The 18,740-nt window shown below is 40.3% G+C and overlaps 1 protein-coding gene and 1 pseudogene across 8 annotated transcripts in view; one reads left to right on the forward strand and one right to left on the reverse strand.

The window, feature by feature from the left end:
* ILA (putative protein kinase regulator ILITHYIA) overlaps window positions 1-18,740 on the forward strand; it is a 356,320-nt gene that overhangs the window by 299,070 nt on the left and 38,510 nt on the right. For 7 of the 8 annotated variants that reach the window (XM_089396177.1, XM_089396171.1, XM_089396172.1 and 4 more), the window contains exons 53-59: window positions 13,118-13,230; window positions 13,360-13,518; window positions 13,630-13,726; window positions 13,861-14,046; window positions 14,152-14,346; window positions 14,509-14,688; window positions 14,815-14,950. In XM_089396177.1, the coding sequence (XP_089252303.1) occupies window positions 13,118-13,230; window positions 13,360-13,518; window positions 13,630-13,726; window positions 13,861-14,046; window positions 14,152-14,346; window positions 14,509-14,688; window positions 14,815-14,950 (1,066 nt within the window). The remainder of the gene's footprint in view (window positions 1-13,117; window positions 13,231-13,359; window positions 13,519-13,629; window positions 13,727-13,860; window positions 14,047-14,151; window positions 14,347-14,508; window positions 14,689-14,814; window positions 14,951-18,740) is intronic. The other variant, XM_089396176.1, reaches the window with a different exon arrangement.
* On the reverse strand, window positions 2,107-2,225 carry LOC149208801 (5S ribosomal RNA; annotated as a pseudogene).

Here is an 18,740-nt window from a genome sequence, read left to right on the forward strand (position 1 = left end):
GACGGGCTAACTTATAATGCTGATTTTGATTAGGGGGCTAACTTGGACATTTGAAGACTTGAAGGGTTTGTCTGTGTTAGTAATGGTTTGTTTGAAGGGGCCTTTGGAGGCTAGATGCTATGAACGAAATACCCTTTGATGAATTGTCTCAACTTTCATAGTTCCTACATTGTATTTCTTTAGATTATTTAATTGGTGAAGAAGGCTTTCACCCCCTCCTAAGGCTAGATTAGGGGCTTTCAGCTACGAAAATATTATTTTAATATATATGGAAGTTGAGTCTCTTTCCCTATAAATAGAGAGGCACTTCAATACTGGTAAAAGAAACACTAGTTATTAACATGTAAAGGTGATTGCACTAAGGGTGGAAACACCTATATTTAGCACACTTGTTTTTTGCCTCACATGGACCATGTTGTCTTAAGTGTGCACACCTTTTTCCTTGGTTATTTTACATCATCATTTTTACATGGAAGGCTCACAATTCATGATTTATTTGCTCTCCAAGCAAGCCAAGTCATCTCCAAGTCAAAGCATCCAAAACGACTTCCTCAAAGTTCCATTTCAAGCCTTATTTCTTCTCCAAAGGAGGGTTGACATCACTTATGACAGTTGTGGGGTTTAAATTGATGGTGTGGCTTGTTCATAAATTGATATGGAGGTGCAAATGTGCAAGAGAAATGATGTGTCAAGCCTTAAGAAGCAAGGTCAGGCATGAACACAAAGAAATCAAACCTTAATTCATTAAAGCAAGCGAGAAAAAGCCCAAAATATGAAGACATCCACGTTCAAGATAGCTATTGGGGGTCAAAAGATCAATTGCAAGAGGATGTTGAGGAAGAAAGGGAAATGTTGGGCTTCTTAGGGAATCTAAAAATTATTTCAAGTCACTTCAAGGCAATTTTAAAGTTACATTGGACCTTTCAAATCGTTGTCGTCCTATGTTTGACGTCACCTTTTTGATTGAGCATTTTATGACCAATTTTAGAACTTGGATAATCAATCCCATGCTTCATGGAAGTGCCTCGACTTGTGGTATGGGCATGAGGCTTCATTTGAGGCATATCTTGAAAGTTGATAAGTAAAATTTGATCTTTTATTGGAGCTGTTTTCACGGTGCGATCCCCTTTGGAAGGTTTTATAACCTCCCTCGAGGGTTTTAGGCAATACAAATCAAAATTTTCATGTAATTACCTAATCTGCAACTGGTTTATTGAATGCCAACTCAATCTTCTTCGAGATTCAATAGACATTTCTAGGGAGCAAGACAAGAGAGATGTTGAGAGCCTCATTTGTAAATTGAGAACTGCCTCTCCTCCCAAGTCATTGTGAATGGTTGAGATCGTTATGCCACAATGTAATATTTCATGACACCTTGGTGTCAACTTTGAAGTGTCATTTTCTTGGTTATGTTACACAATGCTAAAGACAATATTGTGCTATTTCAACACTACTACAAGACTATCAAAATTGATCCATTGAGGGGTAGCTTTGTCACTTGGAAAGAGATGTCCATGTAAATTCTTTCACTTCTCTTGTTGGTGTGAGGTAAGCATTAAATCTCCTTGTTGAGTCATACCTTAGAGATTCCTCAACAAGGTTTTTGATTTTATTTCATTCCATAATTGATCTTATGGTTGAAGGCTTTCCCCTTGGAGGGATCCCTTATAGTAAGGTTTGGTTTCATAACTTTTCTTGATTAGACAAGAAAGTAGTTTAACTTCTAGGGCTCTACTGTCTTGTCATAATCAATAATTCTTGAATAGCCAACCTCAAGAGGGGCATTCATCTTGACTACATTAAGCCCTAGTGGAGATAAGGCACTTAAGCCCTAATCCAACAACCAACCACTTATTTTAAAGGTTCAAAATTCTTGTCTTTTATTTTACTATAAATTCAAATAAAATGTTGCATGAAGTGGGAGTGTTTTTGAGAAGTGAGAAGTAGGAAGCATCATTTTCCAATATATACCTATACCTATACCTATATATATATGTTTTAATTTTTTAATTTTTTCAAGATTAAAAAAGACATTTTTTATAGAAAATAAACTATATCGAGTGTAGATGCTGAAATATTCAAATGACATATAATGTGAAAGGGGGTAGGATGTAACACCAGGACTTCTTGGGAGGTCATCCATCCCAGTACCACTCTAGCCCAAGTGTGCTTAACTGCAGAGTTTTGAAGGGATCTGGTGCATTAACGTTGGTATGATTGCACCCAATTTCAAACTAGTGACCTTTACAACACGAAGTTCCTTAAGAGAACACCCTATCACCATTTATTCTATGCCCCACGGGCTTATATATATATATATATATATATATAAGCCCGTGGGGCATAGAATAAATGGTGATAGGGTGTTCTATATATATATATATATATATATATATATATATATATATCTATAGCTTTTATATTAAAAAAACATCTGTAATGCCAAATTAGTTGTAGAGTATATGAAATCATGTATATTTGTTGTAGACCATCTAGAATCTAGATTCTATCAACATCAAATGAACACACACATTTTTAAGTCATATAATAGAAAGTAGACCATTAACTTATGGAATGAAATAGGTTATCTAGCAATTGTCAAGAATAACATGACCAAATAGTTATGTTTACAAAATAGGACTTCTACTCCCCAAAATATGAAGACCAAAAGGTGCAAAACAATAAATTGAGCCAGTTGCTAAACACCTCTTGACTGAAGAAGTACTGACCAATTGTGAAAGTTATCATGTTACCAAATGTTGTAGATGTGGGGTAGCATCGCCATGCATGTTCCACCACTCCTTGAAAACAATGTTTCACCATTGCTTATATCGGGGTCCTCATCCCCAATATCATCCTTCATTCTTCTCCTCTTCTCTAGCCTTTGTCTCTACCTCGATTATCTAGGGACACCTGTTGACACTACCCAATTTTGATCAAATTTCTTGTTGGAATTACCATGCACCCTAGGTCTGGCTTATTCCCTAGTTAGGAACACAAGCACACTAGAGATGCCCAACTTTAAACAACTTTACACAACAAAATGTAACAACAAATAGATCAAGAACAATACACAAGATTTTGGCCCAAATCATGTTCCTTATAGGTCCATCAATATGAAAACCCGTGGGCTCTTGTACCAGGGATCATGGTCCTTTACAAACCCTGATACAATTCTATAATACACAATCGACCCTTTCACTAAAACCCTAGGGTTGAGGCCTAGTCTATCAGGTCCTCACCTGCCCACATACAAGTACAATCTGTTGCCCTTTGCTTATAAAACACAACAAACAAGATACTTACTCACCCAAGATTTTTCTTATAGCCCACATACCTCAGTACTTCTGCTATCCATGCTATAACCCTCCATCCTTTGCTTCTATAGTCTTCCTTTTCTTTTCAATTGATAGTGACCAACTCCTTTAGCCCCTTTTCCACTAGACTTCAGGCCGTTGTTCAACACTTCCAGCATGATTCTTCTTCCTCTATGCCTCGACTACCATCCTTCCTCAGTGTGCTGCTAAACTAGACCTCTTGTTCTAATTGTGGTAGTGCTCCTCAGACTTCGTCCAACCTTAACTTAAGCTCTAATGCTCTTGGTGCAACTCTGATAACCCATGTCCTCTTCTGTCCAAATCCTAAAAGACTAGTGAGGCTGCTTGGTCCACTGTTTAGACCTTGCATTCTAGCCTCCTTGGATCACCACAAGTTTAAGACCTAAATTTACTGATTGCGGGTGGCTTTAACAGATCCAACCAACCTTTCTCAAGCCCCTGTGGCCCAATAGGACCTTCGACCCTGCTGTCTTTGCTATGGGTAGACTCCCTTTAGCTGTGGCAAACCTTCCCTGTGACTGCGGGTTATTACAGGACCTACGACCCTCTTTTGCTACCATAGATCGAATTTTGGCAACCAATCTTGTGCACACGACCTCCATATTCAAATCTCCGTACAACTCGGCTAGAACACCCTATCACCATTATTAGGCTTCCCCGTTTGGTAATAGATCCTTTAGCTAACATGAATATAGAGAAACTCGACCTTCCTTACAATGTTGCGGCTTCTCAAGGATGTCCTGTGGCTAGGTCACTTTAGCTTCCTTTTCTCCACAGGTGAAGTCCTTCTCTACGTATAAATAGGCCTCTCCTTTGGCCTATATTTATAGCTCTTGTCTAAGTGTCTTGGGGGCATTCGTTGTCTTTCAAGAAACCCCACATCACCACTTAATAACAAATTAGAATAGCCTATTAATTTTCTTGGGTTTGAAGCCAGAAACCGTGGGTCGAAAACCCCAATGCTTGCGTACTTTGCCCACAAGCTCAGTTTTTGTGGGTTTTCTCCACTCGGAAATACCGAGCTACCCAAAATTCAATATTACTTAATCCAAGCCTTAAAATATGGTAGAAAAATCTTAACGTGCTAATCAATGATTTTGGCTTGAGTGAAGGGTACACTTCTGCTAAGGCCATGATAAACAAATTCAACATCCAATACCAACAACCGTAGGGTACATATAGCACTTGGTGTTCTTGATTAATGCCAATCACATCATGTGATAGAATGCAATGAAATGTTGCAATCCCAACGATCTTGAAATCTTGAAAACTGTTAAGTCAACTAAATTTTGAATGGGAGATAATTTTTTTTTTCTCCATATAAAGTTAAATGTGGTTTGAACCACTCTCAAACATTCCGAACCAATCAGTAGTAGTGTTAAAAATTCAAGTTTTAATAATTTACATTACTATTGGGGAGTGTCTAGGAAGCATCTAGGAAACATCTAGGGAGTGCTTAGGGAGCATCCATGAAGTGTGTATGGGAGCATGGTTTGGCACATGGTGGTTCCAAATTTCTAGGAAGCACAAAATTTGAGGTTAAAGCATGTTTCCATCTTTTGGAAGCACGGTTACAAGGGGTCTTCAGGACTGGTTCCATATGGTGTGCGGTTCTTGAGTATGGTCCAATGGGGGGAAGGGACAACTCCTACAACACTATTAAAAAATACAAAAATAATAGAAAAAAATATAGAAACAAAAAAACAAAAAGGCAATTGTCAAAAATAAAAATAAACTATTGAAAATCTTTTATTTATTGTCTCGAATAAATTCCATGGATTACATTTCTAAGCTAGAAATTTTTCTAGGGATTTCGGCCATAATTGCTGATCTAATGTTCCAAGTGCAAGGAAGCCATCTTGTTTTGTGCTTTGAAGGTATCTAACATCATTTTGAGGTTTTGAAGGTGTCCTTACAATTCTGGGATTTTATTAGAGCAATATCTTCAAATGGATTGGTAAGACTCTAGAACTAGGGCTTTGTGAAAATGGTTGTTTCTAGCCTTCTTAATTCCAAATATCATTTCTAAATTGTTTCCGGTGTTCATATTCTTAACATTTGGAAATGATTTAAGCTACTCTATGTTGCTTTTCCACGATCTTAGTGTTTGGGAGAGAATCTTAAATCCCTGACGCTACCAATCCCTGATGCTACCAAACCAAAGATTACAATGAAACTACTTTGCACATCGAAATATAAACAACAGTAAATCTGCTAGTGCACAAAATATAGACAACTTTTTACAATTTTCAACCCAACTTCGTTATATTAATCAAACTGAATAATAGAACAGTCTAGGGCTCCCGTACCAGGGATAATGGCCCTCAAGTATCCACTGATACAAGAATACAAAACTAGGGCTTTGTGTCAATCCATTGACAACCAATCTGCCCTCAACAAGATACTCTGACCATTTGGCTATCGCATGCTTCCTCACCCCCTCTCGATTGTACCCTATACCTACTCGGTCCTTCGGTTCTTGATTTGCAGCACTGCCTCTATCAACGATCCAAGTCCATCTGGCCACTGAACCTCGGCTATCCAATCTACTCACTAGTTGTGCCTTAGTCCATCAAGGGCACAACACATCGAGATTGTTGTTGAGTTGTTCACAACTATCAATCTGCCCACTGCTGCTCCTCAGCTACTCAAGGACTTCAACCCACTATGGTCTCACCTGCTCTGCTCCAATGAAGACCAACATAGGGCACGAAGGGCTGCCACCTATCATTGCAAGAGGCCCATCTCCCACAATGAACACTGGCTAGGAGGAATTCCCATCATCTGTTGTAGAATTCCTTCTCCACACATAAGTCTAGGGTTGCTCAACTGCTCCTCTGGCTGATCAAACCTTGAGCTCAACTTTTGCCACTCTAGCAGTTGATTTTCAAGTAACATCTTCCTCTGCACGGAAGTATGCCAGTACAATTTCTTCAGGGCATCCCACATCTCATTTGCTGTGTCCTTCTTGACAATATGTGGCACCACATGATCCTTGACCCCATCAAGAATGATACACTTCGCCCTGGCCATTGCCTCCTCATACTTCTCATTTTCAGCTGGGTCAACTGGGATCGCTATTGTTTTCAAGGCGAAGTCCTTGATACGATATCTGTCTAGACTGGACAAGATCATGGCCTTCTAGAACACGAAGTTGGATGCTCTGTCCAACCTATCTTGATTTCTCAGTCCATTCACAACCATTATGCTGCTCTTCTTATGACTCCTCTGAGTCTCTTAACTTCCCTCCTGGAAGTCCTTGGTTCGACTCCCTCTGAGTCTTGATTTCCTTTCTGGAAATCCCTCCTCCTTGGTCTTGTCCTGTTAGGTACTGTTTTGACCACAATACCCCACCATCTTCGCTCCGCAAATTATTTGCAGCCTCCTATACCTCAGCAACTTGAAGGACTAAGCCTCTAGGCTCTGCGCAATCTCAACACCGGAAAAATATGCACCTCCTGGACACAGAGTCAATCCTTCCTGACTGAGAAAGATGACCAGGCGTTGCGTAGGTCAGGTTTACTTCTATCTACCTTTGCGGTGATCCTCCTCCTGGCTCGAACCGATGACACAGGGCCTCTGCGTCACCCCTTCCTTGCTGCTTTTTGCTAGGAACAACTTCTGTCACTCGGGACAATTGTTTCTGCTGCTATTGCTCTGGTTGGATGATGCCTTCGCCTTCAATTATCGTGTGATCTGTAACCACGCTTTGATGTCGTGTTGGAATTTCTAAGTTTAACCCTTTAGAAATTCTTCTTGTACTATCTGATTTATTTCTTCCTACTTATTCAATTACTTAATGAGTTATTTACCATGTAAATACTGAAAATAAATACAAGTACAATATCAACACATACAGATCATCAACTGAAAGTAAACAAGCACACAGGTGACACTGTTCTTTTTGGACTAATGTCCTTGGAAAAACCCAATGCGGGAAAACCGGTGCAACTATTTAGAGCGTTTTATTATTATGTAGTTTTAGAATACAACCTAGGTGCCAGAAATGGCTCACCCAATAGAGAATGCCCTCGGCAGTAGTACCTCTTAGTCGGAGACAGATATTATGGCTAAATCACCGAATGAATGATCCCACAGCAACAATGTAGCTTCTGCTGCTCTCCATCACTTTGATAGGGACCGCGTCACCCTATTCGACTCTCCAGCTTCCAGTCTGTCCCACGAAATCCTCCAGCACTGCCTCTAGGCCTTGCGTCAGCCTCTTTGGCCTTTGCGTTAGCTTTTGGAGCCTCTGTGTAAGCCCCTATACCCTTTGCGTCTTACACACTGGCCTCTTTGGCTTTGCGCAGCTCCTGGCTGCCTCTACGTGGCCTCTAGCTGGCTCTATGTGAACCTGTCCCGGCTCTGCACTGATCCTCCTGGTACTAACTCTGCCTCTCTGGTATGTATTCACTGCCCCTCAGTTGCAACTGAGATCACTCACTCGATTTCCTCAGCAAACCTTGCCCCAGAAAATCAGATTCTTTCTCTCTTGGTGTGTTCTCCAACTGATCCTCAAGCCTCCTCTTATACTTTTCTTGTTGGTGCATCAACGGCTGAGATTAAATCTCTAATCAATGACTAAGATTAGATTTGGCTTAATCCGTGACTTTTGGACCCTTCTAATCCAGTTTTATATTGATACCCATTAATAATTTATTTTTCCTAAGTTTAGACTTAGGAACTCCATCAAAAATATTAATTATTTTAATATCTACCAAACCGGTTAGAATCTGCCCAAACCATTTCTGGGTCTTAGAGATCTCATGTGCTTTAGCCTCTCCACCAATTTTCATGGTTAGAGCACATCTGATGCTACCCCAAATCAACAATATGTACCATTCCCTAACTCTTAAGCGTCAAAGGCAACCATTTATTACGAAATTTGAGTGAGCTTTTGCATGCTGGTTTGTATTTTCCACTGTTATTCATATTTAAGACCTAGCATTTTATTTCAATTAACTACTAACCTTCATCATACACAAGCACTGGTCTCTAGGCCATGTCCCATCTTGAGGCATCCTAAAACTGACTTATATAGTCTCATGATAGCTGCTAGTATGGTCTCAGATTTGCCAATATTGCATGGTCTCTAGAATAATGCCTCCCTTGGGATTATGTCAAATGCTTTCCAAAAATTTACTAGTGTAAACCTTCAAAGAGTGATGATGAGCCTCCTCAATAATGACTTGAAGTGTGAAGATATGATCATTCATCTATTAGTTGGGGCAGAAACCTGCTTTCCCTCTAGCCTTAAGATGATGGCTCTCCAACTCCACAAACAACCATTTGTGTGAGACTGTTACATAAAGCTTAGAGAATGTATGATCCATCATGATAATCCAATAGTTGCTTGGCCTTAATTGCTCCTTTATCTGTGGATCAAATGAATAATGTGTTTGGCCTAGGAAGGGGGGTAAGCCTGAACATACCAAGTGACTAAATAAGTCAGCAATGTGGGAATTAAGGGACTGGATGCCATGCTTAAGGAATTTGGCTTGAAGCCCTTCCTCATCAGTTGATCTATTGGTAGACATAACTCTAACTGCTTTCCTAATGTTCCACTCAAAGAAAAGGTGGTGAGTGGGGTGGGGGTGGGGGACGGAGGAAATGTGAGTGGTAGGTTGTCCAGGAATATCGTCGAGGGAGGTGGTGTTGAAGAACATGGTCTGTGGATCAAGGTTAGGCAAAATGGTACACGATGCGGGAAAAAGGGCACACCAAAGGGTTTTTGGCAATTGGGACATGGCATGACATAGTTCTTGTCCCCTTCTAGAGAGAAATTTTGCTTTTTGTGATGAAGGATGTTACAATATATTTTGTTGAGGTGAGGAGAGAGAGATGCGTCGTGTGTGAGGGCAAGACGAAACACTTTGTGGAAGGATTTGCATTCATCATCAAACTAGTAGTACATGGGGTGGGAGCTAGGGGAAGCTTTGTGGGTGTGACTATGAGTAGGGTGCGGGGTAGGAGTTAATGGTTGTTTCCACTAGGATTGAGGAAAATATTTCATGTTTAGCTATGTTAGTGTGTAATGACCTAAAGTGGGAAATGGGGAGGAGCAACTCGTTGAGGCGAGTGGTGTAAGGATCTCTATTGAAAGGGAAGGTGGTGGCAAGGGGTTACAGGGTGGGGTTAGTGGGAGAAGAAGTAGAGAAGGAGAAAGTGAGGAGGGCATGGTTTGCTAGGGGAGGCAGGAAAGTGAGAGGTGTTGAATTTATGGTAGAAAGGCTTGGTTGGCTTAGTCACCCACACTAGCTCCCACATGTTAGAAAACAAGGGAGCCCATTCAGAGTCAATAAACCATGGGCTTCACCCAACTACAAGAGATGTATACTATAGCATATGAGAGGCCCATTCTTGTCTTGTGAACTTTGATGAAGAACCATAGATTCTAGCACTAGCTTCTAGAGGCAAAGTGTATCCTCGACTTTGTCATGAAGAGGTACTTGTAGGTCTCTAGTGCAGGCATTGAAATCACTGAGAAGAACTATCTCCCTAAGATTGGAGTAGTGGGAGATGTGTGCATCGAGATCAAAGAAAAGGTCTTCCTTAGACTCATTATCTAGTGCAAAGTGCGATGACACTTGGGGGAGGTAGCGAACTACAATGTAGCTATCCTTGAGAAGGGGGTTGTTCCGATGGATCTAGACCCAGAAAAATCTAGCATGCTCATCTGATGACACCATAGTAACCCTGCTCTAAATGGGGTCTCGCATAATACATTCAACTTCATTGGAGCCTTTGACGTTGTCAGATCTAGTCTCCTATTGATATGAATATGCCCAGTGGTACTCGTGCATCGGGGGTGGTGTCTGCATGGGGCTAGTGCGTGTCTTTGTGAGGGAAACGAGGTCATGGGACCCATTTGCATCACAAAGTATACTTGGTGAATACCAAAACACGCCATTACAGTTCTAGTAGCCAATGGAGATGGTGGGTCCGCTCCCCCTAGCATACCCCCCAACTGATTGAGATTATCATTTGGCCTAAGGGTGAGAGTATCCTGGAGAGGAAAATCATGAATGATGGCCTTGAGATTACAAATGACTACCCACTTCCATTCTTTCCATGAAATTGTGACTTGGTCCTTAGATGAATTGAGCTTTGCCTGTTGGGATTTGGTGAGGTCAGGATCAAGAAGGATCTTTTGCATGGGCAGGAGAGAAATTAGTCTTCTCTTAGCCAAGAGGGCTTTGAGTGTTTGGAAATCAAGGAAGAGTGTGGTGTTGGGCCCCATCGTTGCATGCTCCAAGGGTGATGTTCTTCAGACCTAGAGTGTTGTGAAAGAATGGGGGTACCTTGTTGTAAGGGTTCCTGAAGGGGCCACAGTAAGGGGGAGCCCACAAACTCTGAAATTGTTCTCTTGGGCTTGATGGAGGCTTTCCTCAGTTTTTCTTGTACCACCCCTTCGATCATGGTAAGCAAGGGAGGTTGCTCTCATTTCTAGACAACTTCAACCTAAGAAATTTTGTGTTTCCTGTTGTATTTCTTTCTCCTGCTTGTAGATGGCTTGCTGTGATTTCATCTCTTCATGTAAAGTTTTAATGTTTAAAATTTCCTTTTGGAGCGCAGGGGAATCCTCAATTGGTTTCTGTAAGTGTGAGTTTTCTTGTGTTTTCGTTTCATAAACCCATTGTTTGAGGTCTATTACTTCTGAATGGAGTTGTTGATTTTCAGTTTCGAGAAATTGTACCCTCTGCAGCAAACTCTTGATTTGTGAAGTCTAGAATGAAAAATCCCGCTCCATGGCAATATGCGTGGGGCTCTATATTTGTCACTGGCTGCTGCAGGTATTGTTCTCCAACATTGTCGTTGGGGGTTCATCTATTCTATTACCCTCGCCTGGGAAAATTTTAGGGGCTAATATTCACAAGTGGGTTAATTTTCCATGTTTTTGTTTCGCAAAAAGAAGATTTGCTAATTTCCATTTTTTCTAAAAATGGTTTGCCCAAATTTTATAGTATAAAATTATTTTACCCTAAAGATCACCAAAATTTAATACAGACTAATATAAAATAATTAGAACTCTAAGAAAAGTATCATCAAACATTTTACAATTTGCATATTAAGGATTATTCTAATTTGCCAAGGTTTCAAAACTTCAATATAAACTTCCATCCTTAAAATTTTCCATAACCCTCATGGCCCCCATGCCTCTACTCAGTATGTTCTGCCACAAACCCTGATTGTTCTGATTTGACAGTGGGCATATCTCTTGTGTGCTTACCCCCTATCACCTTGACTGTGACCTTGCCAAGGTTGCTAATTGGGGTGGTAACATGCACCATAGTCTGGTCCCCACTTGGTACTACAAGCCCTAAGTCTTCCATCTACTTAGGCGCCCATTCCAGTCAGTCTCATCCATAGGCAGTAAGGCTACCATAACCTGTGAACCTGGACTCAGTCTAATAACAGGTGTGCCAGCCGGGGCACTGGTATTGTCTTCTTCAGCAGGAATAGAGGAACCCTTCTGAACGCCAGAAAATGTGCCATTCAAGAGACGAAGCACAGCTTAGACTCTGCCCTCAGTCTGAATTGGATTGAAGGGAATTCAATCAGGGGGAAACACTCCCTTGAGTGGCTTTGATGCCAATACACATTATCAAAGCCAAGAATAATTGGATGCTCTTAGCCTGCAATGTCCTTACCTCTATTGACATTTGAATCCACCGGTGTTATCAACACGACCTGCCACAAAGTTTGGCTGAGTTTGTGTATAAGGATCTTTTATCTTGATATGCCCTGATTATAATGGGATTCACAGGTAAGATCATCACTTGCTTAGAGACTTGCATGGTTCCTTGAGGACCTTTTCCTTAGTCTAGGACCAAATATCTCTGGCTTTGTTCCTACAGGAGATGCTTAATTTTGGACAGATTGCTATGACAAATAGGCCTTTCTACGTTCATGTCTTAACTGTAACCTTTAGATAGCTTCTGCTGCAACTAGCCTCATATCCAAATTGTCCACTACAAGATCTGTGAGATTGTGTAGACTCTAGAGTCCCCAGCCAGTTGCCTATATGAATATCACACCCACATTTCCCTGAGCTTGGATGCTAGTGAAACTGCCTCTTTGTATATTGTAATGCTGTCCATCTCTTGCTCACTTCCTGCTTCTTCTCTTGCAGCATTCCAAATATAGAGTCTTATTTTTGTTCTTTTGCAGTTTATCAAGATACGCTTTCGGCACTAGATTTGTTCACAAATACCATTGCTTCCTTCTAAAGTTCCTCTAGCCATTACTAGGCATTAATATTTAAGCTTAAAGGTAAAATTGCTGGAGGGAAACAATTGTGGCTAGTTATCCAAAATTCACAACAACAATTTTAATTACGACAGTTCTGGACAATTTAGTCACTTACTAGCACCGGAAAAATATTAGAGATGGACTGTTGATGAAGGAAGGACTTAGCACACGTATATCTGTATATATGTATTGAAATACATTATGATGTCTATAAAATTACATTTTAGCTAGAGGTTATATAAATCAATTGCAATTTTAGAATTTCTTATCCTCGGTTTTAAAAAAGAATAATCCAAATGATACAGAATACTTCCAGGTTGGATCAGGAGAAATTTGATCACTCAGAATTGAGAAGCTATATATATTTCTATATATATATATATATATATATTTTAAAATCAGTATATGCCCCGGTTGGATTTAGAGGGTGTCTCTGCTTATTGAGGGCCTTGTTTCTGATCTTTTATAATGTCCTTGCCTTTTCCTACTTGGAGCCTTCACTTTGCTCATGTACCATCTTAAAACAGGGTCTGATGAGTGGTTCAGCTGAATTGAGAGAACAAGCAGCTGAAGGCTTAGGGGAGCTAATAGATGTGACCAGTGAAAATGCATTGAAGCCTTTTGTTGTTCCGATAACTGGGTACATGCCTTACACACTTTTAGTCGCAATTTATTGGTGTATTTTCATATTTTATGGTACAAATTGGGCCTCCAAAGAAATTACTTTTTCTTTTTGTGATTGACCCTTGCTGTTTATGAATGGGTACAGGCCTCTTATACGAATAATAGGAGACAGGTTTCCATGGCAGGTCAAAAGTGCCATTTTATCTACTTTGGGTATCCTAATAAGCAAGGGTGGAATATCCCTCAAGCCTTTTCTTCCACAGCTTCAAACAACTTTTATCAAGTGCTTGCAGGACAATACAAGGTTCAAGATATTTTCCAATGGGATTCCATGGAAGTTATATATTTTAGTTTTCAAAATTCTAAAGCCGTTTTATTACTACTAGTTCTCACTTTTTTTCCTGTGAATTTTTAGGGTTGTGCGTTCAAGTTCAGCACTGGCACTGGGGAAGCTTAGTGCTCTAAGCACCCGGGTTGATCCTTTAGTTAATGATCTCCTTTCAAATTTGCAGGTAAGATGGATTTTCAATCTAACTAGTTTTCATAAGATTCAGTCTAGAATCTGGCATTTAACTAGATAGGAAGGATTCTACTTGTGAGTCGATAGAACGTATTTAATTCTGATAAATGATGGACTGTTGTGCAGGTGGCATCTGAGGGTGGAGTTAAAGAGGCTATTCTGGTTGCTCTTCAGGGAGTCTTGAAGTATGCTGGAAAAAGTGTCACTGCTTCTGTAATAAGTCGTGTCCTCATTGTGCTCCAGGACCATGTACAATCTGATGATGATCAAATCAGGTGTTCAGCTGCAAAAGCAATGGGTATAGTTTCCCAGGTAGGAATTTAATTTATCTATGGGTTATGATATAATTTAGGTGTACTGTGATATTTAAGCATGTTCTTCGAACATGGAGACACTAAGAGGATTTGTCTTTTACAGTATGTGGAAGATACAGAACTTGCTAGCTTATTGCACGCACTATCAGTCCCAGCTTCATCGGAGTCTCTGGCTGTTCGGCATGGAACAATTCTTGCTCTATCGTCGGTGTTTAGACATGGTGCTTCCCATGTATGTGCTTCATCAGCATTCCCCACAGTTATTGATTGCCTAAAAAGTAGATTGAACGATGATAAGGTATGATTACATTGTTTTCTGTCAAATTCACGAAGTTCACATTTTTGACTCCTGGTTGCAACATCCAAGCAGTTGTCTTCCTGTGTTGGCTTTCATCAAGGCTTCAAAAGTGGGATGCATATTTTTTAATAACTCCACGACAATTTTGGTGGTTGCAACTAGGTTCCTGTTCGTGAAACTGCAACAAAGGCTTTAGGATGTCTTCTCGTCTATCAGGCCCAATCTCACTATTCAGGGCCCTACAATTTTTCAGAGATTTTGCCTTTTCTGTCATCTTCTTTGCGTGATGATGCCAGTGATGTGCGCAGAAGAGCTTTAGGAGGCCTCAAGTCTGTTGCAAAGGTGATGCTAAAATTTAATGCAGCTCATTTTTAAGAGATTTTATCTCACTACTTGATTTGGTGTTAAGTTGCTATGCCTTTCTGTCATATTTGAATTCCTTGACCTATGTTAGGATTGAAACTGTAGCAGGTGAATGCTCTCACTGTTATTTCATACCTCCCTACCTTGGGACCGGCGATTGCAGAATGTCTGAGGGATGCAAGCACACCTGTACGACTTGCTGCAGAACGCTGTGCTCTGCATGTTTTCCAGCTAACAAAAGGTATTGTTCAATGTAAAAACTACTATTATATCACTTTTTTCGAGACTTTATTTGTTTAAACTTTATGCAATGTTTTAAAACTCCGACTCTGACTGCAACTCGGCCGAGGGTCGACTCCAACTCCGACTCCGACTCAGTATCGACTCGGCTGGTTTGATAATACATTAAATATTTATTTTTTTATTATTAAAAAAACATAATTTTAAAGATTTTCATTCATGTTTCCAAACACAAAGCTTTAGAATATAGAGAGAAGACAATATATGATAAAAGTAGGCTCATGAATATATCCATTATATCAAAATGGAACCCAGTGCACTGTCCAATACATACATGATGATGATATAGAGAACAAAACAAAAACACATAGCCAAGGAGGCTAGAAATGGACTCTACAACAAAAGTAAACTATGACCAGTACTACTAGCTACTGCTAGAAGAACCAACATCATCTGGCTCAACCTCTGTATCAGAGTCAGACAGGGAAGCCCATGGCTCCTCCTCATCATCATCCCCAACTGCAACTATAGAAGTGGTAGCACTAACAGGCTGTGTAGCTGGTGGCTGCTGAGATAGATGAGATATGGGCTTTCGTCATGGCTGAGAAGAGGAAGCGCCTGCAACTGGAGGACTTGGGGTTGGCCCTGAGGCTGGTACAAGTGGATCTGCATTCAACTGAACATTATGTTCAAGTGATGCCATCATTTGTAAAACCAAATCAAGTTCCTCATCAGAATCAAACTCTGCTGGATGACTCTCCACTACCCAATCTGATGTTGGATCAATATCTTCCAACACAATGGGATCTGAATCAGGTCTTTTGTTCAGCAATTGGTTGCATCTGAGCCGGAGGTTGTATTGGACATAGACTAGATCATTTAACCGTTTTTGATCCAAACGGTTTCTCTTCTTCGTGTGAATCCTCTCAAAGACAGACCAATTGCACTCACACCCAATAGCATTGCAAGTTTGACTCGGAATACAAATTGCAAACTTCTGCAATTGAGGACAATGGCTACCAAAAGCCTCCCACCATTGTGCTGCAAAAAACATAGGAGTGTAATGAGTTAGCTCAACAAAATTACAAACTATATCCAACTTTCAAATTATAAACGATTTAATGAAATAAGTATTAAGAATTTGAAAATTGAAATTTTTGTTTACCTGGCTCATCTGCTTCCCTTGCAATCTTTGCTAGGTTCTTACCAAAGGTACCTGTGGCTTTGCTGATGGTTGTGATCTGTCGGTGTATCTCCAGTTGATCACACTCCAATAGGATTATGCGATCAATGCAGTCAATCAATCCATCTCTAACCTCCCCACTCAAAGCTCCTACCGGCAGAACTTTATAATGATATCGTGGGTTCAAAAAATACCTAGCTGCATGTATAGGGTGATGGAGTTGATTGTTCCATCTTTCATCAATGATTGCCCAAATGGGCCCATACTTAGCCACTTTATCCTTGTATGCCCTCTTTATTTGCTCCTTTGCTTGATCCATAGCCTAATAAATGAAAACCATAGCCAATTTTTCCCCATCCACCAACCGCAACATCTTAACTAGTGGCTCAACGACCTTCACAATCTCTGCTGCCTTTCTCCAAAATATTTCTTCATTAACTTTCTTTTTCAATTCTTTGCCTTCTAGTTTGAGAGACCACTAGCTTTGATTCCATTCATCACTGGAAAATATCTTTTGCAAGTTTCTATGTTGTGAAAGCATAGATTGCAATGTCAAAAAATGAGTGGCAAATCTAGTGATGGCAAGCCTAATAATATCGTTGCCCCCTCTTTGTCTCCTCATAAGGCTCAAAATCTATGAATGATTGTAGATAAATTTTGTTATGCTTTTGGCATGATCTATAGTGTTTTTGAACCAATCTAATTTGCCAATATCCTCAAGCATGAGGTCCAAGCAATGTGTAGCACATGGGGTCCAAAATATGGTTTTGTGTTTTTCCTCTAACAATTTACCAACAAGAACATAGTTAGAGGCATTATCTGTGATGACTTGAACAAAATTAGCCACCCCCACCTCCTCAACGACCTCATCCAATAGCTGAAACAACAATTGTTCATCTTTCACCCTATCAGATGCATCAACTGATTTTAGAGACATGGTTCCCTGTGGGCAGAAGATAACAAAGTTTATGATGGTATGGTTCCTTTGATCAGTCCATCCATCTAACATGATGGTACATCTTGTTCTTGCCCATGATTCCTTGAAATCTTTCAAATACTCGTTAATGGAGGCAATTTCTTTCTGCAAACGATACTTCCTTATCTCATGCATAGTAGGGCCTTTGAAGCCTTTTCCAACAACATGTATGGCATCAAACATAGGCTCATAATATGGTGAACGGGAAGCATTGAAGAGGATATCAGTATCATACCACCATCTGCATATGTAATCACAAGTAGTCTCCCTCAATTCTTTCTTCCGATGATCATTTAAAGTGGGCTGCAAAGTTCTACTAGCTTCAAGACCATGTGCAGTTGATGGAGAGTAGGGTGTTAAATTATGGTATGTTCTATGCTTAGAGCAGTTTACTTATTTTTTTTCTTGTTAGCCACAGATTAGCAATCACATATACATTAAGTAAAGTGCAGATACAACATTAAATGATCAACAAAAAACAAGCCAAGACAAGAGACATAAGATGTGGTAGCTAGCCAGGGACAAACCCCAATGCGGGGTTTGATCAAATCTTCTTTTATCTTCAATAGTTTAGCAGAGAGAAATAGTACAAAATCTGAATTCTGTAATTTTATATCAGCAACAACAAACCCTAAATTAGCAAAGTCAAACTGGGTCAAACTAGCTGAAATTGACCTCTAAAATACTTGGTCAATTTCCGGTCAACTTGTCCTCGAATAGCCTGAAGAAACAACCCTTGCACAACCCCAAAAGTTCAGTTAATTTGCAGATTTCTGAAGTCAACTTGCAGCCCTAAACTAGGGCAGTCAACACTGGTGAAACCAGAGGTCAGTTCACCTCGATTTTTGTGCCAAAAAATGCGGCCTGCCTAGGAGAGGCAACCACACCCAATCTGCACTTCTGGAAGGTCAACATTGGTCAAAGAGATGACCTGTTGCCCTAGCGTCCTTCTCTCTGCGTCTTCCTTGCCCTAGGACATCTTCCTTTCAACCACATGTGTGTGTGAGAGAGAGAGAGGCTCCTTTTATGCGTAGGAGAGAGAGAGAGAAGATGAGTGAATTGAATTGTCCAAATGAGGAGAATGCTCATTGTATTTATGTGCAAATGTTGAGGTTGAATAGACATGACTATTGGGCTTCTGAGCCTACAATTTGTCCATAGTCAAAATAAATTCACATCTCCATATATACTTATCGGAATCGGATGATCTTTAGATCAATCCTACACCTCTCAATGAGAGGAATCTAGGAAAAATATCAGAAGCCATAAATAAGGTGATTCACATGGAGTTTGGCCCTAGTTGCCAATTTTAACACTCCCTCTCAACTAGGGAGAACTTCATCTGCAATCTGTCAGACTGTCGTTGCTATCCATCCATCAAATGCACTGTCTTGTACAACTTGACCCCACTCTGCTCTGCTCTGCTTTGCTCTTCTTGAACTATGAAGAAGAAGAAATGATCGAGGCTGTATCATACCATCCTCCATTGACCTGAAGTCAGTCTCAATGTGTGAACCACTATCATTGATCCTAGATCAATATCATTGATCCCAGATCAATGGAGGTCATCCTAGCATAGGGAGTACGGTAGATACAACGATTCATCCATCGATAGTACTACTATGGTCCCTA

This window comes from Pinus tabuliformis, chromosome 1_2 (genome assembly GCF_031772625.1).
Source record: "Pinus tabuliformis cultivar Carrire ecotype Pingquan chromosome 1_2, CPIR1, whole genome shotgun sequence".
NCBI lineage: Eukaryota > Viridiplantae > Streptophyta > Pinopsida > Pinales > Pinaceae > Pinus > Pinus tabuliformis.